We start from the raw sequence: 27,655 nt of genomic DNA, 5'->3' as shown, positions 1-27,655 counted from the left end.
CATCTCATTACTCACCGATTGCCCTCAGCCTCCAGAGCCCGATGGGCAAGTGAGGCGGGCTAGGAAGGTGCGCGATGCCCGCGCCGCCCGGGCTCCTCACCGGCCACAGCGGCTCATCGCCCCCGCGGGCTGCAGGCCGGCTGCAGCGGCGCCCAGGGCATGACAGTCGGCCGCGGCCGCCCGCCGGAGCTCGTGGGCTGGCAGCTGTCAGAGGACTGCGGGGCAGCGCATCTGGAGCTCGAGCGCTGGGGGCCAGGGCGCAGGGCACGGAGTGCGGACCCTCAGCGCCTAGCCAAGGAACAGGGATGGCCCGAGTGGCCCGGGCAAGGCCGGGAGTCCCGGCCGCTTTCGCCTGGGGATCCCTGCGGGAGGGGCGGGACAGAGAGCAGCGCGGCGCGCCCTGGCGGCTCGGAGGGACCCCGGAGGGGGCTGGCTGCCGTGTCGCCCGGGCTTTCCCGGGGCTGGGAGCACGCGACTCAGCCTCGCCTGCCGTCACCGCGGGAGACGTCTCGGCCTCGCAGCGTGCAGAGGGGACGAGCGTAGGGGCCGGTTTCTGGGCGAGCCTAGAGCTTTGCCCATTAAGCCTCCGCAAGAAGCCAAATCAAAAAGCCAATCTCCAAGCCTCCAAACCCGACGTCACCCTATCAGCTGGGAGACAGCCACACCGAATGACAAGCCGCGCATATTTAGCCTCGCGCACGGAGGGGAGACTTGTACAACGCTTCGTGGCGGGCCAGGGACATTGGGCCCGATCCTCGCACGCAGGGAGCCCCGGAATATCGAAGGGGGACACAAGCCCTACCCGGAGGCCACCCACCCAATCGTTGAGCCCTGGAGCTTGGAGCTTTGCGACAGGCAGCAGCTGTGAGAAGGCGAAGCGTCCTGACCTGGATTCCCCAGAGTTGGAAGCTAGCAGGCGGGAGCTCAGCACCAGCTTTCCCCCTTGTCCCCAGGAGACGCCGCCTGAAATTCCGAAATTAAGTCCCCTCCAAACACATCTGTGGTTTTTAAATATAGCAGGGGACGATTACCCAGGCAGGGTCCACCCAAGCCTAGGGGAGGACTTAAGGGGATGGAGGTTGGCTGGGGGGGCGCTCCTTTTTTTCTCCTCCTGTTTGCCGTTTACCCCCCACCCCCCCCACCCCACTCTTGGTGCAGAACTCAGCCTGTCATTTTCTCATCCGAAGTCAAACAACAGCTTTGTGAGAGACGCTTTGGGCTTTGGTGAGCGCTGCTATGTAGGCTTTGGGGTTGGTTGGGTTTTTTTTGGGGGGGGGGTTGTGTTTTTTTTGTTTTTTGTGTTTTTTTTTTTTTGCTAAAAATAAAAGGAGGCTGCCTCTCAAATTGCTGCTTACTCTGGGCCTGAAGGATGGAGAAGAGATGGTTCTTTGATGCAGCAAACAGAACCAGGGTTTGGGGCTTGGCTCGAGAGTAGTGTACACACACAGCCTTAAATCAGATGCCTATAATTTCTGCTCTATTTGTCAGGCGTGGTCCTGGTGGCAGGAGGAGGAGACAGACCACGCCTAAGGATGGGACTGCGTGTCCTCGGTTGATCGGTGTCATCAGGCAGCTGTTAAATGAGAATAGTGGCTGCCCCCTTTGTATAGATACCAGTGTAGATAGGACAGGAACAGTTCTCGACACTTCTGCTGCCTGAAGCCAAGTATAAAGGGGAGTCACAGAGCGTCATGACACCAAGCATCAGCAGCAGGGTCAGGGTTGGTGCCAGTGAATTGGATTGCATTATTTGCTGTCATCCTCATAGGAGGGTATGAAACAAACGTGATTACTACTTGCACTTTTCTTTCTTTCTTTTTTTTTTTTTTTTTTTTTTTTTTTTTGGTTGACCTTTGGTCTTGAAGACCTTAAACAGCTATCCTGAAGCTACATGCAGCAGGCTGGGAACAAGCGGCAGGTGTGATACCACAAATGGCATGTACAACTTCTAGATCCCTGCCACTGGGGAGATGCGCCTAAAGAGGTTAGTTAGGTTTGGCCCAAAGAAGTTAAGTGAGTATAAGAGGCAGAAAGCACCTGAGCTTGGAAGAAAATATACTCTTTTTTCAGGCCCTTGGTTCAGCGTTCCTTTAGCAAGTCAGGAAGCTATCCTGCCCCGGATTGGGGTTCTGCATGTTCCCTTAGGTGTGCTTTCAGATACTTTATGGGCCTTGAATTTGGTGGTTTTAGGGCTGAGACTCTGGCTTCAGTGACTGCTAAAGGGTTGAGGTTTCATAGACACGAGGCAGCAGGTTTTACCTTGTGCTTGTCTGCATGGAGCGGTGGGGTGTCTGACTGGACTGCAATCAGGATAGAGAGGGATGGAAGGTGTGCAAATTGGGACAGCTTTTAGGAAAGGTAAATTTTTTTTGAAGATTTATTTGTTTATTACGTATACTGTGTTCTGCCTGCATGTATGCCTGCAGGCCAGAAGAGGGCATCGGATCTGATTATGGATGGCTGTGAGGCACCATGTGGTTGCTGGGAATTGAACTCAGGATTGCCTGGGAGAGCAACAAGTGCTCTTAACCACTGAGCCATCTCTCCAGCCCCCAGGAAAGGTAATTTTTAAAGACACCTCACATCCCTTATAAAAGTGAGAGCCCCCTGGGACTCAGTAATTTTACTGGAACACAGCAATCATTAAGGGTATGAGTAAAGAGCTGGGTTACAAGGATGTTTGTGATGGTACTTATAACAGTAAAAACCTGAGATTTTTTTCAACAAAATTGGTGGAATACATCATACTCCAGTGACTCAATACCATGTAAAATGCTGATGCAGCATTCTGTGTGTTGACATGGAAAGGTTTCCATGATGTATGAGAATGAGAAAAAAGCAGGAGAGAGAGAGAGAGAGAGAGAGAGAGAGAGAGAGAGAGAGAGAGAGAGAGAATATATATGTATGGCTGTGCCCTGACAACATAAAAACACATAAAACATTTTAAGTGGCTGTTCTTGATGGTAGGGTTTCTAGTGATTATATATATATATATATATATATAATATATATAAAAATAAATATAATAATTATATATACTTATTGAGGAATAACTTATGAACAATCAAACCACTTGCTTTAAGTGTATAGGTTGATGGTTGTGACAGTTTGGATCTTCAATGTCGCCCCCCAAATAAAGGCTTGCTCTTAAGGTGCTATTGAGAGGTGGTAAGGAGTTGCTTAGTAGGAAGTCTTTAGGTCATTAGAGACATACCCTTAGAAGTGATTGGGAGGGAAAGAGAGGTAGGGGGTTCAGATGGTAATGTATTTGTCATGCAATCAAGATCTAAGTTTAGATTCCCCAGAGCCCATATAAAAAAAAGCTAGGTATGGTGGTTCATGCCTGTAATCCCAGTGCTGGACAGTAGGTAGGGTGCAGAGACGGGCGGAACCCTGGAGTGAATTGGCCAGCCAGGCCAGTCAAATAGGCATTTCCAGGTTCAGTGAGAGACCCTGTCTCAGAAATTAAGTTAGAGAGCATGCACGCACACACACATCCATGCACACACCAGCACACATATGCACATACAGGACTTTGGGGTTATACTTCTCCTTTTCTCTTTGGTATTTCCTGGCTACAAGGTAAACATTTTTGCTCTGCTGTGCGCTCTGGCCATGATCTGCTGCTGCCTTAGTAGACCCTAAGCAACTGCAGCCCCACAGTCATGGGTTAGAACTTCCAGAACCAACCTTTTCTCTTTAGAAGTTAATTATCTTAGACACTTATTATAGCAATGCTACACTGACTAGCACAACGAGTCTGGTAAAAGTGCTTACAAGTAAAGCAACAACAAAATCAGGGTGTAGATCGCCTCCCACATCCAAACCTCTCCCCAGCTCCTTATGTGCACCCCTTCTCCATTCTACTGGTTGCTGATATGCTTCTCTAGAGAGTTTTGTTTGTTTCAGAGTCTTCCTTGTTATATTTTTCTGTTGATACTTATCTCAGTTACTTTTCCTATTGCTGTGATAGATAAAATACTCTGACAAAAGCAACTTCATGAAAGAAGGTTTTATTATTTGGGTTCAATGTTCCAGGGTCCATCATGATGGGAAATTATGGTGGCAGGAGCTTGGGAGCTGGTCACATTGCACCAGAGAGCAATGAGTGTTCACAGTCAACTAGATTCCTCTTTTATAATCACTTCAGGACCAGGGCCTAGGGAATGGTGCCACCCCATTTTTAGGGTGGGTATTCCCAGTCGTTGAACATATCTAGATAATCCCTTACTGGAAAGCCCAGAGCCTAACCTAATATAGACAATCCCTTACAGGTGTGCCTACCCTTGTTCCCTAGGTGATTCCAGCTCCTGTCAATCAATAGTAACCATCACATGAAGAAGACACACATGAAGTGTGTCTTCAGTGAACATTAACTGTTCTCTAAAACCACATACCACCAGCAATATTAAGAATAATACTAGTCTTGGCTTTTAAAAAGCCAACTAACAACTAATAAAAACAAACAGCAGGCAGTGTAGGTGGAATTTTCTTTGGGCCATCAACTCACAATAAATGACATGGAGACTTACTATAGCTATGAAAGCTCGGCCTTAGCTTAGGCTTGTTTCTAACTAGCACTTATCACTTAAATTAACCCATACTTTTAAATCTACATTCTCTCTTGCACTCATTACCTCATCTCCATTGTGTCCATCCTGCTTATTCTGAATATGGTTGGCAACTCCACCTTTCTTTTGCCCAGAAGAAAGTCTTCTGCCCAGACTTTCCAGAAGTCCCAGCTACATCTTCTGCCTAGTTATTGGCTGTTTAGCTTTTTGTTATACCAATCACAGTGACGTATCTTCACACAGTATAATCAAATATCTCACAAGGCAGGAGCACAGTGTCCTCTGACCCCCTATCAGGGTACTGCTGAGCAGAAGGATGGGAGAGGAGGGAGATGCCCATGCATCTCAAAACTGCAGCTCTAAACAGAGTTAACTTGTGTGGGTTCTAGGAGTTCATAGGAGGCTAAAAACAACAAAGGTGAACCTCACACTCTGGGCCTTAACATCCTCATCAGTAAAATGGAAATATTAATAATGACCATAATAATACCCACTGAGTAGAACTGTGAGGATTCAGAGAGATTCTGTTTGTTTACAAAGTAATTCCTAAATATACGTGGATTTCTTTTCATTCTCCAGCGCTTTCTCTCTTCACCCCGCCTTTCTTCCCCTCTTAAGTTCAGCAGCCCCTTTCATGTGACCAATGAAGTCTCGGGCTTCTGAACTCTGATGATCTTGCTTCGTGGAAAACATCAAATTTGGTGAGAGACTGTCTTCTGCTTCCGTCATCATTCATCATTTATTCCTGGCTGTGCTTGAACTGAAGGGGATTACCATACAATAGCAAGCACACCGTTCTTTACTGTCAGCATTGGAAGCCTCGGGAAGCTCCTGTTCAATGGAAAAGTTAACTTATGCAACCCAGCCACAGAGCTTAAAGAGGGAAAGTCGGACCCTTCTTATGGATCTGAATTGTGTGCCTCAAAACGGGTATTTAAGCCTTAACCACCAGTGCCTTACTTAGAGTGTGATCATTTCGGGGGCTGGCGAGATAGCTTGGTCTGGGAAGTGCTTGCTGTGTAAGAATGCGTTTGATTGCCAGCAGTCATGTAAAACCTGGATGCAGCAGTAGATGGTTGTCATCTCAGTCCTAAGTAGGCAGAGACAGGAAGGTGACCAGCCAGTCTTCAGCCAGTCTCACAGGTTCAGTGAGAGACCTTGCCTTAAATAAGACAAACAGGAAATTGAAGGTAGATAATTGATATCTACCTCTGGTCTCCATGAACACATGCTTGCATACTGTGTGTGTGTATACACACACACACACACACACACACACACACACACACACACACACACACAGAGAAAGAGAATGTAATAATTTGAAAATAGAGTAATCAAGCCGAAACTGGGTGATGAGGTAAGCTTCAACACAGTATGACAAGTGTCTATAGAAAAAGATTAGGATACAGACAGGTGGGTGACCTTGGAAGAACACCAAGAGGGCAGCCATTAGCTGGCTAGAGAGAAAGAAACCAAATGTGCTAGTGACTCGATCTTGAACTTCTAGCCTCCAGAAAGTGTAAGAAAAAAAAAGATTACCATGTGCTAGTCAGCTGTATGTTGCTGCATATAAAATACCTGAGATAATAAATTTAATAAAGGAAATGTTTATTTTGGCTCATGATTTCAGAGGTTTCTAATCCAATGGTTGTCTATCTCTATTGTCTGGGTCTGTGGTGCACAATACATCACAGTGTCCACATGGGAGAGGAGACTTTTCACTCCTGTGCTTGGTAAATGGCAGCTGGGAGTTGAGGGAAAGAGGGAGACCCTGGGGTCTTGTGGTTGTTTGAATGTAATTGGCCCCCATAGGCTCATAGGGAGTGATACTTTTAGGAGGTAAGGCAATAGGTATAGCCTTGTTGGAAGAAGTGTGTCACTATGGACACCCAGTATCTCAATTTACTTCCTGTTGACTGGGGTCAAGATACAGGACTCTTAGCTCCCTCTCCAGCACCATGTCAGCCTGTACACCACCATGTCCCACCATGATGATAATGGACTAAATCTCTGAAACTGTAAGCCACCCCATTAAATGTTTTCCTTTATAAGAGTTGCCATGGTCATGGTGTCTCCTCTCAGCAACAGAAACCCTAACTAAGACAGGACACAATATCTCCTTCAAGGATAGAACCTCAGTGATCTCACTTCCTTCTGTGAGATCTAACCTCCTAAACATTCCAACACTTCCCAACAGCACCACAGGATGGTAACAAAGCTTTTAACATACAGTATTTGAGGGATACCTACCTAAACCACGGCACAACCCTAGTGAAGGATGCAAGTATTCTGACTGCTTTTTGAGTGTCTGTCTTAGAACGTCCTTCTTTTGCCTAGGCTGAGTAGCATGCTCAGAGAGGCAGGTAGGATGACTAACAGGAAAGGACCATGAAGCTTCACAATAATGGTTCATTATTTCCTGCCATGCCCCAGAACTTCACAACGGAGGTCTCTGGCATTTCACGAGGATCAGCCATGCTTGCTCCCCTATCCTAGGCTCTAAATTCAATGTAGGTTGTAGTGTTGCTGCTAATAGGCAGCCTAGGTGCCAGCATTCCACAGGTCTTTACAATATGACAACAGGAGCCACAGAAGCAGGTAATCTGGACCAGTGAGATGCTTCTCTAGTAAAGGCATTTACCCCAAGTCTAGCAACATGGGCTCAACTCCCAGGACCCACACGGTGGAAGGAGAAAATAGACTCTTGAAAGTTGTCCTCTGAATTGCTGTAGCATGCATGCCCGCACATATGCACATAAGTGTGTACACCAGCACACACACAATAAATAAGCAAAATGTCAGAGAATAAAACAGATAAGTTGAATTTTAAGGAAAGTTCCAGGGAAGCCCTATAGAGAAGAAACAATTTGGTAAGTAATTTAGTGCAATGTAATTCTTTCCTATTGTTTACATTAGTTTTAATCTTATTATAACTTGAATTTTAAGAGAAGTCTCTTAATTGTTTTTTCTTATGCCCTTTAACAAAATTGTTTTCTATTTTGAAAGGTATTCAGAGAACTTCCACAAAGTAAGTACAATGTCTAACCAATACCCAAATAACAAATATTAACCATATAGGTTCCCCTCTTGCATCTCCCCACCCTGCTTTCTCCTCTCCTCTATCCTAAACCGCCCCCCATTTTTCAACAGGTTTTCTCCACGTAGCTCTGGATGTCCTGGAACTCCTTCAGCAGACCAGGCTGACCTCAAACTCACAGAGATCTGCCTGCCTCTGCCTCTAGAGTGCTGGGATTAAAGTTGTGCACCACCACCACCTGGCATCTATTCTGACTTCTGAAACTCAACATTAGTCCTTTTATAAAGAGTGTTTTGCATGCATGCAAAGCACTCTACACAGGCCTGAAGAGGGCATCAGATCCCTTAGAACTGGAGTTACAGATGATTGTTAAGCTGCCAGTGAATGCTGGGAACTCAACCCTCTACCCTCTGCTGGAGCACCACCGAGCCATCGCTCCAGCCCCTACACATTGGTCTTATGTGATTTTTGAGCTGTATGTAAAGAGGCACGTATAAAATGGGCTATCAAGCTCAGTACAACTTTTGTGAGGTTCATCGGTGTTGTATACAGAAGGAATTAATCTCCTTTGCTCAACAGTCTTCATGTCCAAGGAACACATATTTCAGGTTTTTAAGTTTTTAGTTGACAAATGACTATGTATAGCTATGTATATAATATATTGTCTCAATAGATGGATATATTATGGAAAGATCAATTCAGGCTAGTTGTCATATCTATCATGCCACACATCTACCATTTCTTTGTGGTGAAATCAGCTGTTTGGAGGTCCACAGCACATTGTTATTATTGGTTCCTGTAGACATCACATTGTGCCATAAGACACCAGAAGGGGCTCCTCTAACTGAGCCTTTATAATGTTCATCCTTTCTGGTTTCCAGGTTACTGTCTTTCTTTAACTATCCTGTACAATGCCACTGTGCAGGTTTATATAGCCACTTGTGTCCCTTGGTTCACCTGCGCACCTGGGTTCAGAATCTCTGGTGTACAGGGTGGAGCATGCAACATTGATTGACAATAGCTGTTGTCAGCTGTTTATTCTGATTCCTATTTTAGCTCTCCTGCATTATTTTGTCACATTCTTGTCTCTGACAGTCTACTTAATTTTAACCATTCTGGTAGATGTATACTTTACTTTATTCTACAGTTTAAATTTACATTATCCTAATGACTATTGAACTGGAAATGTTTTCATACATACATTGGCCTTTACATATTCACTTTTAAGTATGTCCCCAGTCTGTGGCTTAATTTTGTATAAGTTTGTCTGTGTTTTCCTTGCTGTGGTGTGTAGCATCTTTGCACATTCTGGGTAAGATCTTATTTGGATTTTCTCTCTCTCTCTCTCTTTCTCTTTTTCTTTCTTTTTTTCAAAAGAATTCGACCACCGAACCCCATCCCCAGTGCTTGGCATGAGTCTTCTTACACTTTGCACACTGCAGATATCTCCTCAGCCTGTCCTTGCTGTCTCATCTTCCGCATTATGTCTTTGGATGAGCAAAAGTTCTTACTTCTAACAAATTACATTTCTTATGATTTTCTTTTTTCTTTCCAGTGCTTTCTGTTTGCTGTTTGTCTATCTGAGGTCATGAAGATGCTGTTCTGTGTGCAAGTTTAGGGTTCACACAGTTTAGACCTGAACTCCACTGGAAGTCAACCTTAATCCAAAAGAAGCTTGGAAGGTGGGCTGGTATGCTCAGTACAGTTTTTATACAGCATTTTCATATTTATTGTAGAGTAGGCGTGGAATGCTGTCCTTTTTTCTGTACAAATATACAAATAGTATATTTATAATATAAATATAATAATATAGTTATAAATAATGTAAAATAGCATAAATAATAAATAATATAAAAATATGCGTGTAGTTTACTGAAAAGAGTCTAATTCACCTGCTGTGACCCCTTTGATATAAATCAAGTGTTCCTGTGTATGTGTCTGTAGTGGACTGTTTTATCAGCATATTTTCTGCTTTTATAGCCATACTATATTATTTCACTTATTAAAATTTATCTTAAAATATTAGTGCTGAGTAGAATTGGAGTAATGTTTGCTGTGTTCGTCCTCATGAATAAGTGTGTTGCACATATGTTTTAGCATTTAGTCAGTCTTCAGAAGAACATCTACTGGGAATGTAATCAAAAGTGAATTAAATTTGCAGGTCAATTTGAAGAGCATTAACATGCCTACCATATTAAATCTTCTGACACAGGAACATGAGATGTCTATCTGTTCTGGACTTCCACTCTTACAAATCATATACGTGTTTATTTAGTTCTGTCTCACATATTCAGTTTCACGATGCCAAATAAATGCTATTTTTCTTCCATTTATAGTTAAACAATTTTTTACAATGCAAATAAATTTCATCTTTGTTATTGATCTTGTTTATGGTTATACTAAGTTTAATGATATAAATATTTATAGACATTTTACTGTTCTTTTTTCCTTTGCATGTAACTGAGTTTACAGGGTTGTTTCTTTTGAATTTTTTATTTTTTCCACTGGTTAGGATTTAAAATATGCTAAATAGAAGTGGACATAACAGGAGTCTGTTTCTTTCTTGAGCTCACTGAAAGTGCTTTCAATCATGTCCCATTAACTGTGATGATTCTATTTGTGCCTTACAAAAAAATCTTAGGAAAAGTCGAAGACCTCCCTCCTCAGTTTCTTAAGATTTTTTATTTATTTATTTATTTATTTATTTTTGGTTTTTCGAGGCAGGGTTTCTCTGTGTAGCTTTGCGCCTTTTCCTGGAACTCACTTGGTAGCCCAGGCTGGCCTCGAACTCACAGAGATCCGCCTGGCTCTGCCTCCCGAGTGCTGGGATTAAAGGCGTGCGCCACCACCGCCCGGCCTTAAGATGTTTTTTAACTATTTTGTTTTTACATCAAGAATGTGTGTTGAATGTTAGGAAATGCTTCGCTACGCCATTTATTGAGATGGCTGTATGAGACATCTCCTTACTTTTCCTAAATGGTTAAGGATTATGACCTGCTTTTAATAACAGCATCTTTATGATCCTGGAATAATCACAGTGCTGTGTTCTATTATCCTTTTAAGTGTACTGCTCAATTTTGTTTGCTTGTAAGTTGTTGATTTCTTTGTCTACATTCAAATCCAAGATGGCCTACAATTTTCTGTTCTAACGATGACTTGTGCTTGGATATCAAGGTTTTTAGACTATCCAATGGACTGAGAGGTATCCACTCTTCTTTGTGCTTCAGAAGAATTTACAAAATATTGAGGAAGCTAGTGTGAGTTTCTTTTTGTTTTATTTTTGTTTGTTTGTTTGCTTTGTTTTGAGTTACCATCTCACCCTGTAGCCCTGGCTGGCCTGGAATTTGCTGTGTAGAGCAGGCTAGCCTTGAACTCTCAAAAGTTTGTCTGCCTCTGCCTCCCAAGTGATGGGATTTAAAGTGTGTGCCACCATGAATATCTCCAACAGGTAGGGTGGGAAGCCAGCCTGGGTTACAAAGCATAGCCCTGTCTCAAAATTTTAAAAGTAGTGGAAAAGGAAATTAGTTATCTTGTTTGCTGGGTTGGGTGTTCAGCATGGTTTCCCTGTGCTAAAACTAAGGTGTAATACATGTTGTAGGAAAAAAACCCTTCTTCACCTTTTCTGGCTTCTATCAGCTTCAGCTTTGGCTCACGGGCCTTTCTTCTGTCTTTGGAACCAGCAGCATAACATTGAAACTTAAAATACATGTGTCCACTGGTTTTTGTTTCAGTGTGGTAAGTTGTGTTTTTCAAGGAATTTATCAATTTCACATATAGTCACGTTAATTGGCACTATTTTGTAATAATTTTTTTAATTAATTTAATAGGTTAGTGTATAAAATAATGGGCTACTTCATACATTTCCATGCATATGTGTTGTCATACTTTGCTCTTATTTGTCCCCTCCCTCCCACACTCTCTCGCCTTCTCCAGCTGGTTCCCTGTCCTCGCCCAGGTAGTTCCCACGTCTTCCTTCCTTCCTCCCTCTGTCCCTCTGTTTCTCTATCCCTCCATCCCTCCCTCCCTCTCACCTTCCTTCCTTCCTTTCTTTCTTTTTGATGCAGTGTCTTTCTACAGAGCTTTGGCTGTCCTGGAACTCGCTATGTAGACCAAGGTGGCCTCAAACTCACAGAGATCCACCTGTCTCTGCCTCCCTAGTGATGGGATTAAAGGTGTGCACCATCACTCATGGCCCCACTTCTGATTTCTTATTGTGTCATTACCCAATTTCTCATCTCACTTAAAATCCCCCCTCCCATCTCATGAAGGCCTTTTTGATTTATAACCTCATCCCACGTATATAAATGCACATTATATGTGTATGCACATAAATATAACTTTAAATCTAGTTTTCACATATGAGAGAAAATGCACACTATTTGATTTCTGAATCTCAATTATTTTACTTTAACATGATTTCCAGTTGCATCCATTTTTCTGCAAATGTTATTATTTCAGTTTTTATTGTGGCTGCATAAAACTATACTGTGTATATGTACCACATTTTCTTTACCCATTCATCTTTTGTTAGACATTGGGACTTGCCATATGGTATTTCTATTTTCAGTTTTGCAAGGTACTTCCACACTGACTTCAGCAGTGACCACTAAAATTTACATACCCACCTGCAGGGAATGACAGCCCCCTTCCCCACATTCTCAATAGTACTTCTTTTCTTGTTATAATTTATTTCATGTGCATATGTGTTTTAACTGCATGTATGTCTGTGCACCACATGTGTGCCTGATGACCGCAGAGGCCAGAAGAAGGTGTCAGGTCTGGAGTTTACAAATGGTGTGAGACACCATGTATGTGGGTGCTGGGAACCAAACTGGGGTCCTCGGGAAGAGCAGCCTGAACTGCTCAGCCATGTCTCCAGTCTCTCATTGGTTTCATTTGTTTGTTTTTTATGATAGCCACTTTGACCTGGGGAAAGACGGAATTTCCAAGCATTTTTAATGTACTTTTCTCTGATGGCTAAGAATATTGAGCAAGTATCTACTAACTCACAATTGTAGTTCAGTCTATTAGGCTCTATGATGATTGGATGGTTTCGAGGTTTGATGTTCTTTATATATCCTCTGTATGAATCCCCCTGTCTGATGTGTAGCAAGAAAACATTCTTCCCATTCTGTCTCTTTCTACTGATGAGTCCCTTGGCTCTGCAGAAGCTTTTGACTTTCACTCAATCCCTCTGTAAATCTGGCAGATTATCCTATGTGCTAGCAGAATTCTTTTCCGAAGACATTTGCCTATGCCTCTAACTTCAATTATTGCCCAATGTCATTCCTGACAGTTTCAAAGTTTCAGGTCCTGCTTATAGGCCTTTGATCCATTTTGATCCTTCTACATATGGAAATCTAGTTTTCCCAGCACCATTTGTTGAACACATTTTCTTTCCCCCATTGTAAGTTTTGGGCAGCTTTGTCAAAGATTTGTTGTCTTTAACTGTGTGGGTTTATTTCTAGGTCCTATCTATTTTATTCATCTACATGTCTGCTTTTGTGATAGTGCCATGCTGTTTTTGTTACAATGGCTCTAAAACATACTTTGACATCAGACACTCTGACACCTCTAGCATCTTTCTGCTAAGGTTTACTTTAAATATTCAGGGTCTTTTGTGCTTACATATGAATTTTAGGATTTTTTTTCCATTTCAGTGAAGAATGTAAGAACTGCTTTGAATAAATAGATGGTTTTCAGTAGTTCAACAATTTTCTTAATATTAATCCCACCCATCCATGAACATGGGAAGTCTTTCTTTTAGAATCTTTAATTTCTTGAGTATCTAGTTTTCAGTGTAGAGAGAAGTCTTCCACTTCCTTGGTTATGTGTACTTCTAGTTTTTTTAAACTACTGTGAGCTACACTTTCCCCTTGATTTCTTTGCCAACAGGCTTGCTATTGGCATATTGCTATTGGTTTTTGTATGTCGAGTTTGTCACCCCCTACCCGGCTGAAAGCGTTTATTGGACCCAAAAGTCCTTTGATGGTGTCTTTAGGGTCATGTGTCTCTGCAGGGTCATATGACTGCAGGGTTATGTCACCCAAAAATAGAGACATGGACTTCTTCCTTTTCTACCTGTATCGCTTTTGTTTGCTTCTCTTGTATTATTGGTGGAAGACTTCAAGGGCTCTTTTAAGTAAGAGTGGAGATGGGTGCACGCTTGTCTCATTCCAGATTTTAAAGTAAATGCTCCCAGGGTTTCTCCTGTTAGTATAACGTGGGCTATAGGTTTGTCATATACAGCCTTTATTATGTTAAGGTACATTCCTTCTATTTCCATTTATTCAGGGTTTCTATCATGAAAGGACGTTTAACTCTGTCAAGGTCTTTCCTGCATTGATTGGGATGGTCATGTGATTTCTGTCCTTGCATCCATTTACGTGCTGAATTTCATTTATTGGTTTGCATATGTTGAGCCAACCTTGCATCGTTCCTAGAATGAAAATAACTCAACCATGGTATACATTTTTTTTAAATGTGTTCTTTTTTCTGTTTTCCTTTTCTTTTATTCCTTTTTTTTTTAGTTTTGTCAAAACACTGTTTTCATGAATTGCTTTTATCACATCACATTTTTTAAAAATTAAACTGTTATTTTGAGACAAATATTCGTAAGTGGTTGTAAGTCACAAGTGGCTGGTTGTAAGAAACTTGTAGAAAGACTCATATGCTCCTTGTCTGGCTTCTTCTGATCACATGATTTCTATACATTTCTGTTATTCTTTTTGCTTATTAAGAGATTTTTCTATTCATTTTACACACCAACCTCAGATTCCCCTCTCCTCCCTCCCCCTGCCCCCCAGCCTTCTCCCGCAACCCACCCACCCCCATTTCCACCTCCTCTAAGGCAAGGTCTCCCATGGGGAGTCAGCAGAGCCTGGTACATTCAGTTGAGGCAGGTCCAAGCCCCTCCTCCCTGCACTGAGGCTGTGCAAAGTGTCTCACCATAGGTACTAATCTCCAAAAAGCTGGCACATGCACTAGAGGTCCGGATCCCACTGCCTGGGGGCCCTCTAAACAGTTCAAGCTAAACAATTGTCTCGCTTATCCAGAGGGCCTAGTCCAGTACCATGGGGCCTCCTCAGCTATTGATCCACAGTCCATGTGTTTCCACTAGTTTGGCTAGTTCTCTCTGTACTTTTTCCAATTATGGTCTCTCTCTTTTTTTTTTTTTTAAAGACATGATCTCAGGTATCTCGGGCTGGCCTAGAGCTCACTCTATAGCCAAGGATGCCCTTGAATTCATGATTCTTCTGCCTTTACTGAGATTTATGCATTACCATACCCAGTTTATGGTGCTAGGATTGAATCTAGGGCTTCATACATGCTAGCTAGGCAGGAATTCTATCAACTAAACTATATTCCCTGCCCACTTAATGTATTCTTGAATTAGGTTTCAAGAATTCAGTGGCCAATTGGAAACTGTTCTATAGCTTCCTTTCTCAGTATGTCCTTATCCTGTCTGGGTATTGAGACAATGTTGGCTGTGAGGTATGAATTTGGTTACACTTCTTTCCTTTCTAATATATTAATAGTTTGAAGAGTGTTGGTGATAGCTCTTCCTTTGAGATTTTGGAGAATTTGACAGTGAACCCATCTGTTCCTTGGCTTTTCTTTGTTGGGAGACATTTTATAACAGCTTCAGTCCCATTTATTGTTATGTATCTGTGCAAACTGTTTAGATCTTTGTGAGTTGGTAGTTCATATTTGTCTAGGAATTTATTCATTTCTTTGATATTTTCCAGGTTTTTTTTTAAATATAAACTTTTAAAGTATACTGTATTAACTCTCAATATTACATTGGAAGCTATACTAACCTCTGTTTTTATTCATCTCTAATTTTATTATTTGGGTCTTATGCTTGAATGTCTATTTCTTTCTCTAGATTTGGAGACATTTGTGCTGTAAAATCATTGAATGAATTCATTCTGCCTTTAGTTTTAAGCCTAACCTATTCTTAAGTTTCGTCTCTTGATCATATCCCAGAATCCTCGGCTTTTCTTGATATAGTCAATTATATTTGTTTCCTAATTGATAGGTGAATGAAATATTTTGACATTTTTGTTATCCACATTTGATGTTCTTTCCCCTGCTGGGTCCAGTCCTCTGGGGCCATTTCCCCTGTGTTTCATATTTGATCTGTTGTGTTTCTCATTTCCACATTTCTATTATTTTTCTCAAAATTTCAATTTTCTTGCTGAATTGTTCTCTGATGTTGCTGACTTTTTATCCATACTGATGATTTTCCTCTTCCACTTTGCTGAGTTTCTCCTTTATGTTGATAACATTCATCTTCTTTATTATATCGTTTTTCAGATCACAGATCATTTTTTTTTTTTAACCAGAAAACTCACCTGGCATTTGACCTGTTTTGATATCTTTGAGTTTAGTGGTTGAGGAATTATGATCATGTGCCCTTGCTTTTTCATGCTTCCTGAATTTCTGTGATTTATTCACCTCTTGCTTTGAATATCTCTTCTAGTCTCTCTCTCTCTCTCTCTCTCTCTCTCTCTCTCTCTCTCTCTCTCTCTCTCTCTCTCTCTCTCTCTCCTCTCTAGCTCTCACTGCCCTTGATCTCACTCTTTCTCTGTAGTGTGTTTGTGTTATATGGCTTTTTGTGTGTGGTGTGTATGTGTGTATTGTGTGTGTGTGTGTATGTGATTGGAGATTGAACCCCAAAAGTCATGCATGATTGTGGGGCATTTACCCACCAACCCCACAGCTCCCCAGAGTTTTCTTGAGTGTGAGCAGCAGGAAATATTAGATAGAAGGATTTATTGCAGAGAATCTTGCGGAGATAAACAGATAGAAAATAAAGGATAGCCTCGAGAGGGCCTGGAACCTATTCCAATGGCCCAGACTGTCTCTGCCCCAGGGTATTTATAGAGACGCCAAGGGGTGGAGCAAAAGACCTCCTCCCCCAGCACAGCCAAGTGCAGACCATCTCAGACACCTGCACTCAGGCCCATGGTCCTAATCATCCTCTATGCGGACCTGCTGGGTAAAGCCACGAGGAACCCGAAAACGGGCTCCCACACATGATATAGAAAAGTACTCTATTCACCAATTGAGGTTTATCCCTAGCCTTTATTTAGAATTTTAATATAGATAATGAGGCCACATTGTTTTCTTTTTCGATCAGTGTTGATAAACTTTTGTCTTTTAAAAATATTCTTAAAAAAGACCATTTAGCTCTATTGATTTTGTGTAAGAATGCAAAATGGTCATAGCCAGTATACAAATACCAAACTAGAATTCTGGTTGCAATTTTATTTAAATACATACATTAATTTGGGAAAGAATGATATTTTAACATTCTATCTTGGAAACTTGTCTGTTTAGAAATCTCTTCCTCCTTACCCATCCATGTGCTAGGGTTACAAGCACATGTTACCATAGTTAACAAATACTAGTTTCCCCCATATTCCCAGAATACTTTACAGTTTTTCTTCTTAGACCTTTTACCTTTCTCTGTCAGGGGGTGGGCCAGTGAAGAGAGGATCGTGCTATGTAGCCCTGTCTGACCTGGCATTCATTATACAGACCAGGTTGATCTTGAGCTCGTGTTAATCCTATGTCTCAGCTTGCCAAATGCTGGCTTTAGAAGCATGCACCATCATCCCTGCCTTTGTTTTTGTTTGTTTTTTTTTCCCCTTTCTTGTGAGAGTCTTTGTAAGGTACTTTCTCAGTTGTGGTTTTTATTAAAAAAAAAAAAATTTAATCCTCCTGACATTTAAATGTCTGTTAATGAAAACTATGAATTTCCATATTTTATTCTGTATCTGATCACATAATATGATTCCTTCAACAGTGAGCTTTGGTGTTGATGGGCAACTAACAATGCGGTAAGCGTTGTCCACACATTTCCATCTCATGACAGTTCCATATAGATGATATCATCACTTCAGATCTACAGATGAGGAAACTTGGGTCCATAGCAAAATTCCTCAATTGTTTTAGGAAATTAGCCCTCTAAGCTAAAAATTTTTAAATTTGTTGCTTACCCATATTTATGAATTTTAATTCAACTTTAAGTTTACTATAAGAATATGAATCTAAATGTAAACTTAAAAAATGGTTGTCTCACTTTTATTGTATTGACTAAAACTTATAAAGCATTGTTGAATAATAGAAAATGGATGTATTTTTGAGTTTCTGATTTTAATAGAAATGTGATTTTTTTTTCTAAAGCTTGTTGTCTTTCTTTTTGAGAACAGACAGGTGTAAAGACAATCAGTCTCTAGGAGAGTCCAGGAGCCAGAAGACTTGGATGTGCCGGTCAAGCATGACTGGAGAATGTCAGAAGTAATAGAAGTCATCTTTTGCCCACAGATTCAAGCAAAAAACAGGTACCCACTGGGGCTGAGAGAGAAGACCAAAGACCACAGGAGTCAAACCATCTGATCAAGAGTGTAAGAGAATGAGGTGGGGAACCTTTGGGACTAATGCCTTTGTCAGGGTAGTTGTTTGGGGTGGGCCACTAGCATAGTCTTTCTAGGTGGAGACCTTTATGTGGGCTTCCAGACTGTAAACTAAGAAAAATGCCCAAACCGTCCGTTAGAACAACAGCCTCTAGGTATGTCTGACAGGGTGTGGGCACTGCACTTCTTTCTCTGCTGGAAGCTGAGTTCAAAACAAGTCCTATTATCTGATGAACACTTCCTAGCTATGGGACAATCTATGCTCACTGAGTCCCAGGAAAGCATGTATCCTGAAGTTAGCCTCTGGCCCTAAGAAGATGAACCTCAAAATGCTTAAATATAAGACCTAGAGGAAACAGAAATTTATTTAGGGGCTTATTTGTTGGAATTTGTAGAGGAGTTATTTGAGGAGAGCTTTATGTCTTTTAATTACACCAAGTATCTGGGGCCTTTTGAAATGAAATTTTCCTTAATGCCTTTTCCCAAGAGCCTGGGATTGTGTATTTTAAGAAATAAAATGTGTGTCTTGGTTATTACCAGTGATATCTGAATGTAATAAGGCATGCCCTAGAAAGACTGTGTATCTAGACCTTAGAGTATATAGAGAGACAAAGCTGATTTTTACTTCTATCTTGGGTATTCATGAGGCATGAACATCTCAGTGTTTTCCCCATTAAGAGAGCTCTTTTCAAGTAATTGCCCAGTGGTTTATAATAATATGAAAAGGATACCATTGATGACCCAGCCGTCCAGGGCTAAGGTGACTGCCTAACATTAGGCACATGTTCTATTTTTTTGTCTTTGTCCTTTAGCAGGGACATTCTGGTTAAATGATTAAAATTAACAATAGCTCATTAAGGTCTCTTGCTTGGGATAGTTAGCAGAAGCATCCTATAATCATAAATTTCCATTTTTGTACACCCAGTGACTCCCAAAGTGCTCTTCAAATAGTCAAGGACCCACAAGAAGGTAGTTCCCACTACATTATAGTACTTTTCAATGGAAATCATCTTGCAGGTGGAATATTCTAGAAGGCCATATTGGCTAACTCCTGTCTCATGATACTGTGGTAGCTGCAAGAACTTTGGACATCACTGGGTAGAGGCACACAGAGACATGTGGTGGGGTTGCTTCCAACACAGGAGGCAAAATCATCTCCAATGGTGAGGTTACAGGTTGCGCTGGTATCATACGAAGCAATGCTTTCACAAGCAGTGAGATTGGAGGCCAGCTCAAGGCTATTTCCTTGAACTAAAACATAATGGGCATCCAGGTAGGGAAGTTCACTAGCTCAGAGATTTTGACAGTCTCTGTTTTTCTGAAGACCCACAAGTGGCCTACTGTTTGTTGTTTTGATGGTGAAGAGCAAAAGGCTAGGTGCACAAATTTTCTTGCACCAGAATCCCTGAAGCTGTTATTGACCATCCTAAGTAGTCAAGACTCCAGGAAGCATAAGAAAAGGCTGTCAAAGGGTTTATCAGATAAAAGGCTTTGTTATCTTATTTTTGGGGTACTGATAGATAGTTACTGTGCCCCTTCAGAGACAGAGGCAAACTGTAATGGAGAAACTGATGAGATAGGCTTTTAGCAGAGCACGTTAGCCAAATCTATAAGAAGAAAATGTGGACAAGTTGATTGACAGAATTGGCCTCTACTCCAGTCCTGAGGACTTAACACAGGTCTTGCAGATACCTAACAAGTGCTCTGCCACCGAACTAGGTCTTTTTCTTTTTTTTAACTTTTTATTTTGAGACAGGATGCCACTTAGTTGCCCAACCTGGCTTTGAAATTATGATTCTTTGTGATTCTCCCACCTCAGCCTCCAAATTAGCCAAGATTACAGGTTTGCATCACAAGGCCTGGCTTAGAATCAGCACTTTTAATAATATTTGGCATAAGAATCTCGATGGATGGATACAGAGTGGGGATTGTAGTAATGTATGGTGACACACTTGTAGCTAGAGTTTTCCTGCCTGGCCCACAGTCAGGACAAATCTCTCTCACCTGCCAGTCTCACAACTGCTCAGACCCAACCAAGTAAACACAGAGACTTATATTGGTTACAAACTGTATGGCCGTGGCAGGCTTCTTGCTAACTGTTCTTACAGCTTAAATTAATCCATTTCTGTAAATCTATACCTTGCCACATGACTCGTGGCTTACCGGCATCTTCACATGCTGTTTGTTATCGTGGCGGCTGGCAGTGTCTCTCTGACTCAGCCTTCCACTTCCCAGCTTTATTCTCCTCCTTGTCCCGCCTATACTTCCTGCCTAGCCACTGGCCAATCAGTGATTTATTTATTGACCAATCAGCAACACACTTGACATACAGACCATCCCACAGCACACACTGTTTATTTTTTCCAGAAATAATAAGTCAAAATGGGATATCAAATGGAGAAACAGTGGTGATAATAGCCCTTTTATTGATTAGGCTTTCTATAATGGGTTTCCATACCTAAAGTTCCCTTTTAACTTACATTAGGCCATTTTAACTACTTTCACTGAGGGCTCATAGGGCCCCATTTCATCAAGCCAATGTCTAAGTATTAAAAGAGCCCCTTTGTTTTAATCTACTAGTTATCTGGTCAGAGTATTTGTTCTCAACATAAAATCTTTTACAGCAAATGGTCTATGATGGGATATTATTGACAAGGCTATGAATACAGTGAGGCATACTTGCTGTGGAATAATCCTGCACACTGTGAATATGTATTACTCTGATTGGTGTAATAAAGAAGCTGACCGGCCAATAGCTGAACAGGATAAGGTTGGGTGGGAGAGCCAGACTGAGAATGCTGGGAGGAAGAAGGGTAGAGTTAGGAGTCACCAGCAGACACAGAGAGAAGCAAGATGGGCATGCCATACTGAGAAAAGGAACCAAGCCACGTGGCAAAGCATAGATAAGAAATATGGGTTGATTTAAAATGTAAGAATTATCTAGTAACGAGCCTGAGCTACTGGCCAACAATTTATAATTAATATAAGCCTCTGTGTGGTTACTTGGGAGCTGCTTGCAGGACAGAAAGTTCTACCTACACATACTCATTTTCTTTTGTTTACAGCTAGTTACCTTCTCAGAATCAATGATATAAGATTCAAATTTACTAGGGTCATGCTATTATGATAATTTGAGCCCCAATCCTGATATGGCCATGAATTTCAACAACAGTGCGTCTTAGCACACAATACAGCTAAGTTAGTGCCTGTGTTGTAGAGACATAGAAGCCCACTGGTGCCATTTAAAATATCTTTTTGTTACAACTCTTCAGTACAAAAAGTTTAGATTTCCAGTGGAATTGAATTACAGAAAAGTTTTAATTTAGGTAGCTATTGTAACTGCCTATACTATGTGCAATTCTTTATTATATCTGTACATAAAAATATTACATATGGCATATTAATTACGATTCTTCCCCATTCTTCAGTAAGTAATCTAGGGCTATGTGCATCATACTCAGCCTCCACACAGTACTTGCTTTAATAACTGTTCTATTGCTGTGAAGAGACACCACAACCATACAACTCTTATAAAGGAAAGCATTTAACTGGGGCTGGCTTACAGTTTCAGAGATTTAGTCCATTATCATCTCATGACAGGGAGCATGTCAGCATGCAGGCAAATGTAGTAGTCAAGAGTTCTACATCTAGATCCATAGATCTGAAGGGAACAGGAAGAAGGAGACTCTAGGCTTGGCATGGCCTTCTGAAACTCCAAACCCCATCCCTAGTGACACACTTCCTCCAACAAGGACACACCTCCTAATCCTTTCAAATAGTGCCACTCCCTGGTGACCAAGTAGTCAAATCTATGAGCCTATGGGGCATTCTCACTCAAACGACCACAGTACTTAGTGTTTAAAGTTCCCCTCTCCTCCTCTGACTTGACACCTAAGACAGTGACTTCTCTTGTCTTCTTTTTTTTGTCTTTCTTGTTAAAGGAAGAAGGGGGCCTTTATTTCTAAGCAATACCTTCCTCCTGTGGTTGTCTTGACTGCAAGATTGCCATCCTCTTACTTTATTACCCTCACCTTTAAGGGTAAACTTTTTTTTTAACTTGTATTTTCTTTTTTTTTTTAATTAAGAGATTTTCTATTCATTTTACATACCAACCACAGATTTCCCTGTCCCCCTTCCTCCTTCTCCTGAGCCTTCCCTCCCAACCCATCCCCAATTCCCACATCTTCCAAGGCAGGGTCTCCTATGGGGAGTCAGCAGAGCCTGGTACATTCAGTTGAGGCAGGTTGAAGTCCCTCCTTCCTGCACCAAGGCTGCGCAAAGTATCTCCCCATAGGCACTAGGCTCCAAAATGCCGGCTCATACACTACTGACAGGTCCTGATCCCACTTCCTGAGACAGTTCAAGTTAAACAACTGTCTCGATTATCCAGAGGAGACTAGTCCAGTACCATGAGGGCTCCTCAGCTATTGGTCCACAGCTATTGTTTCCACTAGTTTGGCTAGTTGTCTCTGTACTTTTTCCAATCATGGTCTCAATATCTCTTGCTCATAGAAATCTTCCTCTCTCTCATCGATTGGACTCCTGGAGCTCTGCCAGGGCCCTGGCCATGAATATCTGCATCTGCTTCCATCAGTCACTGGATGAGGGTTCTATGGTGACAATTAGGGTATTCAGCCATCCGATCACCAGAGTAGGCCAGCTCAGGCACCCTCTCCATTATTGCCAGCAGTCTATAGTGGAGTCATCCTTGTGGATTCCTGGGAACCTCCCTAGCACTCTGCTTTTCCCTATTCCCATGGTGTCTTCATTTATCATGGTATCTTTTTCCTTGCTCTCCCACTCTGTTCCTGTTCCAGCTCAAACCTCCCACTCCCCTAAGCTCTCATTCCCCGTCCCTTGCCCTCCATTACTCCCCTCTCACCCCCAGTTTGCTTATGTAGATTCCATCTATTTCTCCATTGCTGGACAATCCATGTGTCCTTCCTAGGGTCCTCCTTACTAGCTAGCTTTGCTGGAGCTGTAGGTTGTACTCTGGTTATCCTTTGCTTTATATCTAGTATCTACTTATAAGTGAGTACATACCATGTTTGTCCTTCTGAGTCTGGGTTACCTCACTCAGGATGATATTTTCTAGTTCCATCCATTTGCCTGCAAATTTCATGATGTAATTGTTTTTACTGCTGAGTAGTACTCCATTGTGTATATGTGCCATATTTTCTTAATCCATTCTTCAGTTGAGGGGCATCTAGGTTGTTTTCAGGTTCTGGCTATTACAAATAATGCTGATATGAACATAGTTGAGCATGTGTCCTTGTGGTACTATTTAGCATTCCTTGGGTATATGCCCAAGAGTGGTACAGTTGGTACTTGAGGAAGATTGATTTCCAATTTTCTGAGAAACCACCATACTGATTTCCAAAGTGGCTGTACAAGTTTGCATTCCCACCAACAGTGTAAGGGTGTTCTCTTGCACCACATCCTCTCCAAAATAAGCTGTCTTCAGTGTTTTTGATCTTAGCCATTCTGAAAGATGATATCTCAGAGTCATTTTAATTTGTATTCCCCTGATGACTAAGGATGTTGAGCAATTCCTTAAATTTCTTTCAGCCATTTGAGCTTCTTATGTTGAGAATTCTGTTTAGCTCTGTAGCCCATCTTTTAATTGGACTGTTAGGTATTTTGATGTCCAGTTTCTTGAGTTCTTTATATATTCTGGAGATCAGCCCTCTGTCAGATGTGGGGTTGGTGAAGATCTTTTCCCATTCTGTAGGCTGTCATTTTGTCTTATTGACCATGTCCTTTGCCCTACAAAAGCTTCTCAGTTTGAAGAGGTCCCATTTATTAATTGTTGCTCTCAGTGTCTGTGCTACTGGTGTTATATTTAGAAAGTGATCTCTGGTGCCAGTATGTTCAAGACCACTTCCTACTTTCTCTTCAGGTTCAGAGTCACTGAATTTATGTTGAGGTCTTTGATCCACTTGGACTTAAGTTTTGTGCATGGTGACAGATTTGGATCTATTTGTAATCTTCTACATGTTGACATCCAGTTATGCCAGCACCATTTGTCGAAGATGCTTTCTTTTTTCCATGGTACAGTTTTGGTTTTGGCTTCTTTGTCAAAAATTGGGTGTTTATACATGTGCAGATTAATGTCAGAGTCTTCAATTCGATCCCATTGGCCCACATGTTGGTTTTTATGCCAGTACCAAACTGTTTTTATTACTGTAGCTCTATAGTAGAGCTTGATGTCAGGGATGGTGATGACTCCATAGGTTGCTTTATTGTACAGGATTCTTTTAGCTGTCCTGGGGTTTTTGTTTTTCCATATGAAGTTGAGTATTGTTCTTTCCAGGTCTGTGAAGAATTGTGTTGGGATTTTGATGGGGATTGCATTGAATCTGTAGATTGCTTTTGGTAAGATTGCCATTTTTGACTATGTTAATCCTACCTATCCATGAGCATGGGAGATCTTTCCATTTTCTGGTATCTTCTTTGATTTCTTTCTTCAGAGACTTAAAGTTCTTGTCATACAGGTCTTTCACTTGCTTAGAGTTGCCCCAAGGTATTTTATATTATTTGTGGCTATTGTAAAGGGTGATGTTTCTCTGATTTCTTTCTCAGCCCATTTATCATTTGTATATACAAGGGATACTGATTTTTTTTTTAGTTAATCTTGTATCCTGCCACATTACTGAAGGTGTTTATCAACTGTAGGAGTTCCTTGATCGAATTTTTGGGGTTACTTATGTGTACTCTCATATTGTCTGCAAATAGTAAAAGTTTCACTTCTTCCTTTTCAATTTATATCCCCTTGATCTCCTTTTGTTGTCTTATTGCTCTAGCTAGAACTTCAAGTACTATACTGAATAAATATGGGGAGAGTGGACAGTCTTGTCTTGTTCCTGATTTTAGTGGAATCTCTTTGAGTTTCTTTCCATTTAATTTGATGTTGGCTGTTGGCTTGCTGTAAATTGCCTTTATTATGTTTAGGTGTGTTCCCTGCATTCCCGATCTCTCCAAGACATTTATCATGAAGGGGTATTGGATTTTGTCAAAGGCCTTTTCAGCATCTAACAAAATGATCATGTGGGTTTTTTTCTTTCAATTTGTTTATATGGTGTATTATATTGACAAACTTTTATATGCTGAACCAACCTTGCATCTCTGGGATGAAGCCTACTTGATCATAGTGGATAATTTTTTTGATGTGTTCTTAGAGTCTGTTTGCCAATATTTTATTGAGTATTTTTGCATCAATGTTCATGAGGGAGATTGTTCTGTAATTCTCTTTCTTTGTTGCATCTTGTGTGTGGTGTGGGAATCAGAGTAACTGTAGCCTCATAAAAGGAGTTTGGTAATGTTCCTTCTGTTTTTATTGTATGGAACAATTTGAAGAGTATTAGTATTAACTCTTCTTTGAAAATCTGGTAGAATTCTGCGTGAAACTAGCTGGTCCTGGGCTTTTTTTGGTTGGGAGACTTTTAATGACTGCTTCTATTTCCTTAGCGGTTATTGGTCTATTTAAATAGTTTATATAGTCTTGATTTAACTTTGGTATGTGGTACCTATCCAGAAAATTGTCCATTTCTTTTAGATTTTCCAATTTTGTTGAGTACAGGTTTTTGAGTATAACCTGAAGATTCTCTGGATTTCCCCGTTGTCAGTTGTTATGTCTCCCTTTTCATTTCTGATTTTGTTGATTTGGATTCTCTCTCTCTCTCTCTCTCTCTCTCTCTCTCTCTGCTTTTTGGTTAGTCTGTATAAGGGCTTGTCTATCTCATTGATTTTCTCAAAGAACCAACTCTTGGTTTCATTGATTCTTTGTATTGTTCTCTTCGTTTCTATTTTATTGATTTCAGCTCTCAATTTGATTATTTCCTGGCGTCTATTCCTCCTGGGTGCCTTTGCTTCTTGTTGTAGAGCTTTGAGGTGTGCTGTTAAGTCACTAGTGTGAGATTTCTCCAACTTCTTTATGTGGGCATTTAGTGCTATGAATTTTCCTTTAAGCGCTGTTTTCATAGTGTCTCATAAGTTTGGGTATATAGTACTCTCATTTTCATTGAACTCTAGGAAGTCTTTAATTTTTTTTTTATTTCTTCCTTGACCCATTGGTGATTCAACTGAGCATTATTCAGTTTCCATGAGATTGTAGGCTTTCTGTAATTTTTGTTGTTGTTGAAATCTAACTTTAAACCATGGTGGTCTGATAGAATACAGGAGGTTATTCCAATTTTTTTGTATTTGTTGAGATTTGCTTTGTGACTGAGTATGTGGTCAATTTTAGAGAAGATACCATGGGGTGCTGAGAAGAAGGTATATTCTTTTGTGTTAGGGTGAAATGTTCTGTAGAAATTGGTTAGGTCCATTTGAGTCATAATATCAGTTATGTCCCTTATTTCTCTGTTAAGTTTCTCTCTGGCAGATCTGTCCAGTGGTGAGAGTGGGGTGTTGAGGTCTCCCACTATCAATGTGTGGGGGTTTGATGTGAGATTTAAGCTTTAGTAATGTTTCTTTTACATATGTGGGTGCCCTTGTATTTGGGGCATAAATGTTCAGAATTGAGACTTCATCTTGGTGGATCTTTCCTGTGATGAGTATGTAATGTCCTTCTCCATCTCTTTTTTTTTTTTTTTTTTTTTTTTTTTTTTTTTTGGTTTTTCGAGACAGGGTTTCTCTGTGTAGCTTTGCGCCTTTCCTGGAACTCACTTGGTAGTCCAGGCTGGCCTCGAACTCACAGAGATCCGCCTGGCTCTGCCTCCCGAGTGCTGGGATTAAAGGCGTGCACCACCACCGCCCGGCATCCATCTCTTTTGATTGATTTTAGTTTGAAGTCTGTTTTGTTGGATATTAGGACAGCTACACCAGCTTGCTACTTAAGACTATTTGATTGGAAAAACTTTTACCAGCCTTTTACTCTGAGGTAGCGTCTATCTTTGAAGTTGAGGTATGTTTCTTGTATGAGCAGAAAGATGGGTCCTTCTTTTGTATCCATTCTGTTAGCCTGTGTCTTTTTTATAGGTGAATTAAGTCCATTGATATTAAGGGATATTAATTACCAGTGATTGCTAATTCCTGTTATCTTTTGGTGGTAGTGTGTATGTATTTCTCTTCTTTGGGATTTACTGCTGTGGGATTATCTGTTGCCTGTGTTTCTGTGAGTGTATCTGACTTCCTTAGGTTGGAATTTTCCTTTTAGTGCTTTCTGTAGGGCTGGATTTGTGGATATGTATTGTTTAAATCTGGTTTTGTCTTGGAATGTCTTGTTCACTCCATCTATGGTGATTGAAAGTTTTGCTGGGTATATTAGTCTAGGCTGGCATCCATGGTCTCTCGGTGTCTACATCTGTCCAGGACCTTCTGGCTTTCAAAGTCTCCATTGAGAAGTCAGGTGTTATTCTGATGGTTCTGCCTTTATCAGTCACATGGCCTTTTTCCTTTGCTGCTCTTAATATTCTTTCTTTATTCTGTAGGTTTAGTGGTTTAATTATTATGTGGCAAGGTGACTTTTGCGGGGGGCATCTAGTCTGTTTGGTGTTCTATAGACTTCTTGTATCTTCATAGGTATTTCCTTCTTTACGCTGGGAAAGTTTTATTCTATGATTTTGTTGAATATATTTTATGTGCCTTTGAGTTGGTATTCTCCTTTTTCTATCCCTATT

At 41.1% G+C, this 27,655-nt stretch overlaps 2 protein-coding genes across 7 annotated transcripts in view; one reads left to right on the top strand and one right to left on the bottom strand.

Annotated features, from left to right (window-relative positions):
- Positions 1–758, bottom strand: part of Slc8a3 (solute carrier family 8 member A3) — a 140,443-nt gene extending 139,685 nt beyond the window's left edge. The window contains exon 1 of one of the 3 annotated variants that reach the window (XM_052739415.1): positions 16–758. The gene's annotated coding sequence lies outside the window, so the exon portion shown is untranslated. The remainder of the gene's footprint in view (positions 1–15) is intronic. The other 2 variants (XM_052739414.1, XM_052739416.1) reach the window with 2 other exon arrangements.
- Positions 75–27,655, top strand: part of LOC128111146 (uncharacterized) — a 49,044-nt gene continuing 21,463 nt past the window's right edge. The window contains exons 1-3 of one of the 4 annotated variants that reach the window (XM_052739421.1): positions 75–1,224; positions 2,427–2,561; positions 5,190–18,039. In XM_052739421.1, coding sequence (XP_052595381.1) covers positions 75–1,224; positions 2,427–2,536 — 1,260 coding nt within the window. In that variant the 3' untranslated portion in view covers positions 2,537–2,561; positions 5,190–18,039. Of the gene's footprint in view, positions 1,225–2,426; positions 18,040–27,655 lie in introns of all 4 variants that reach the window. The other 3 variants (XM_052739420.1, XM_052739419.1, XM_052739422.1) reach the window with 3 other exon arrangements.

Source organism: Peromyscus californicus, unplaced genomic scaffold (genome assembly GCF_007827085.1).
Source record: "Peromyscus californicus insignis strain IS unplaced genomic scaffold, ASM782708v3 Scaffold_15__1_contigs__length_86483966, whole genome shotgun sequence".
In the NCBI taxonomy this organism is placed as follows: Eukaryota; Metazoa; Chordata; class Mammalia; order Rodentia; family Cricetidae; genus Peromyscus; species Peromyscus californicus.
The sequence above is the reverse complement of the archived record's forward strand: the minus strand, read 5'-3'. Positions and strand labels throughout refer to the sequence as shown.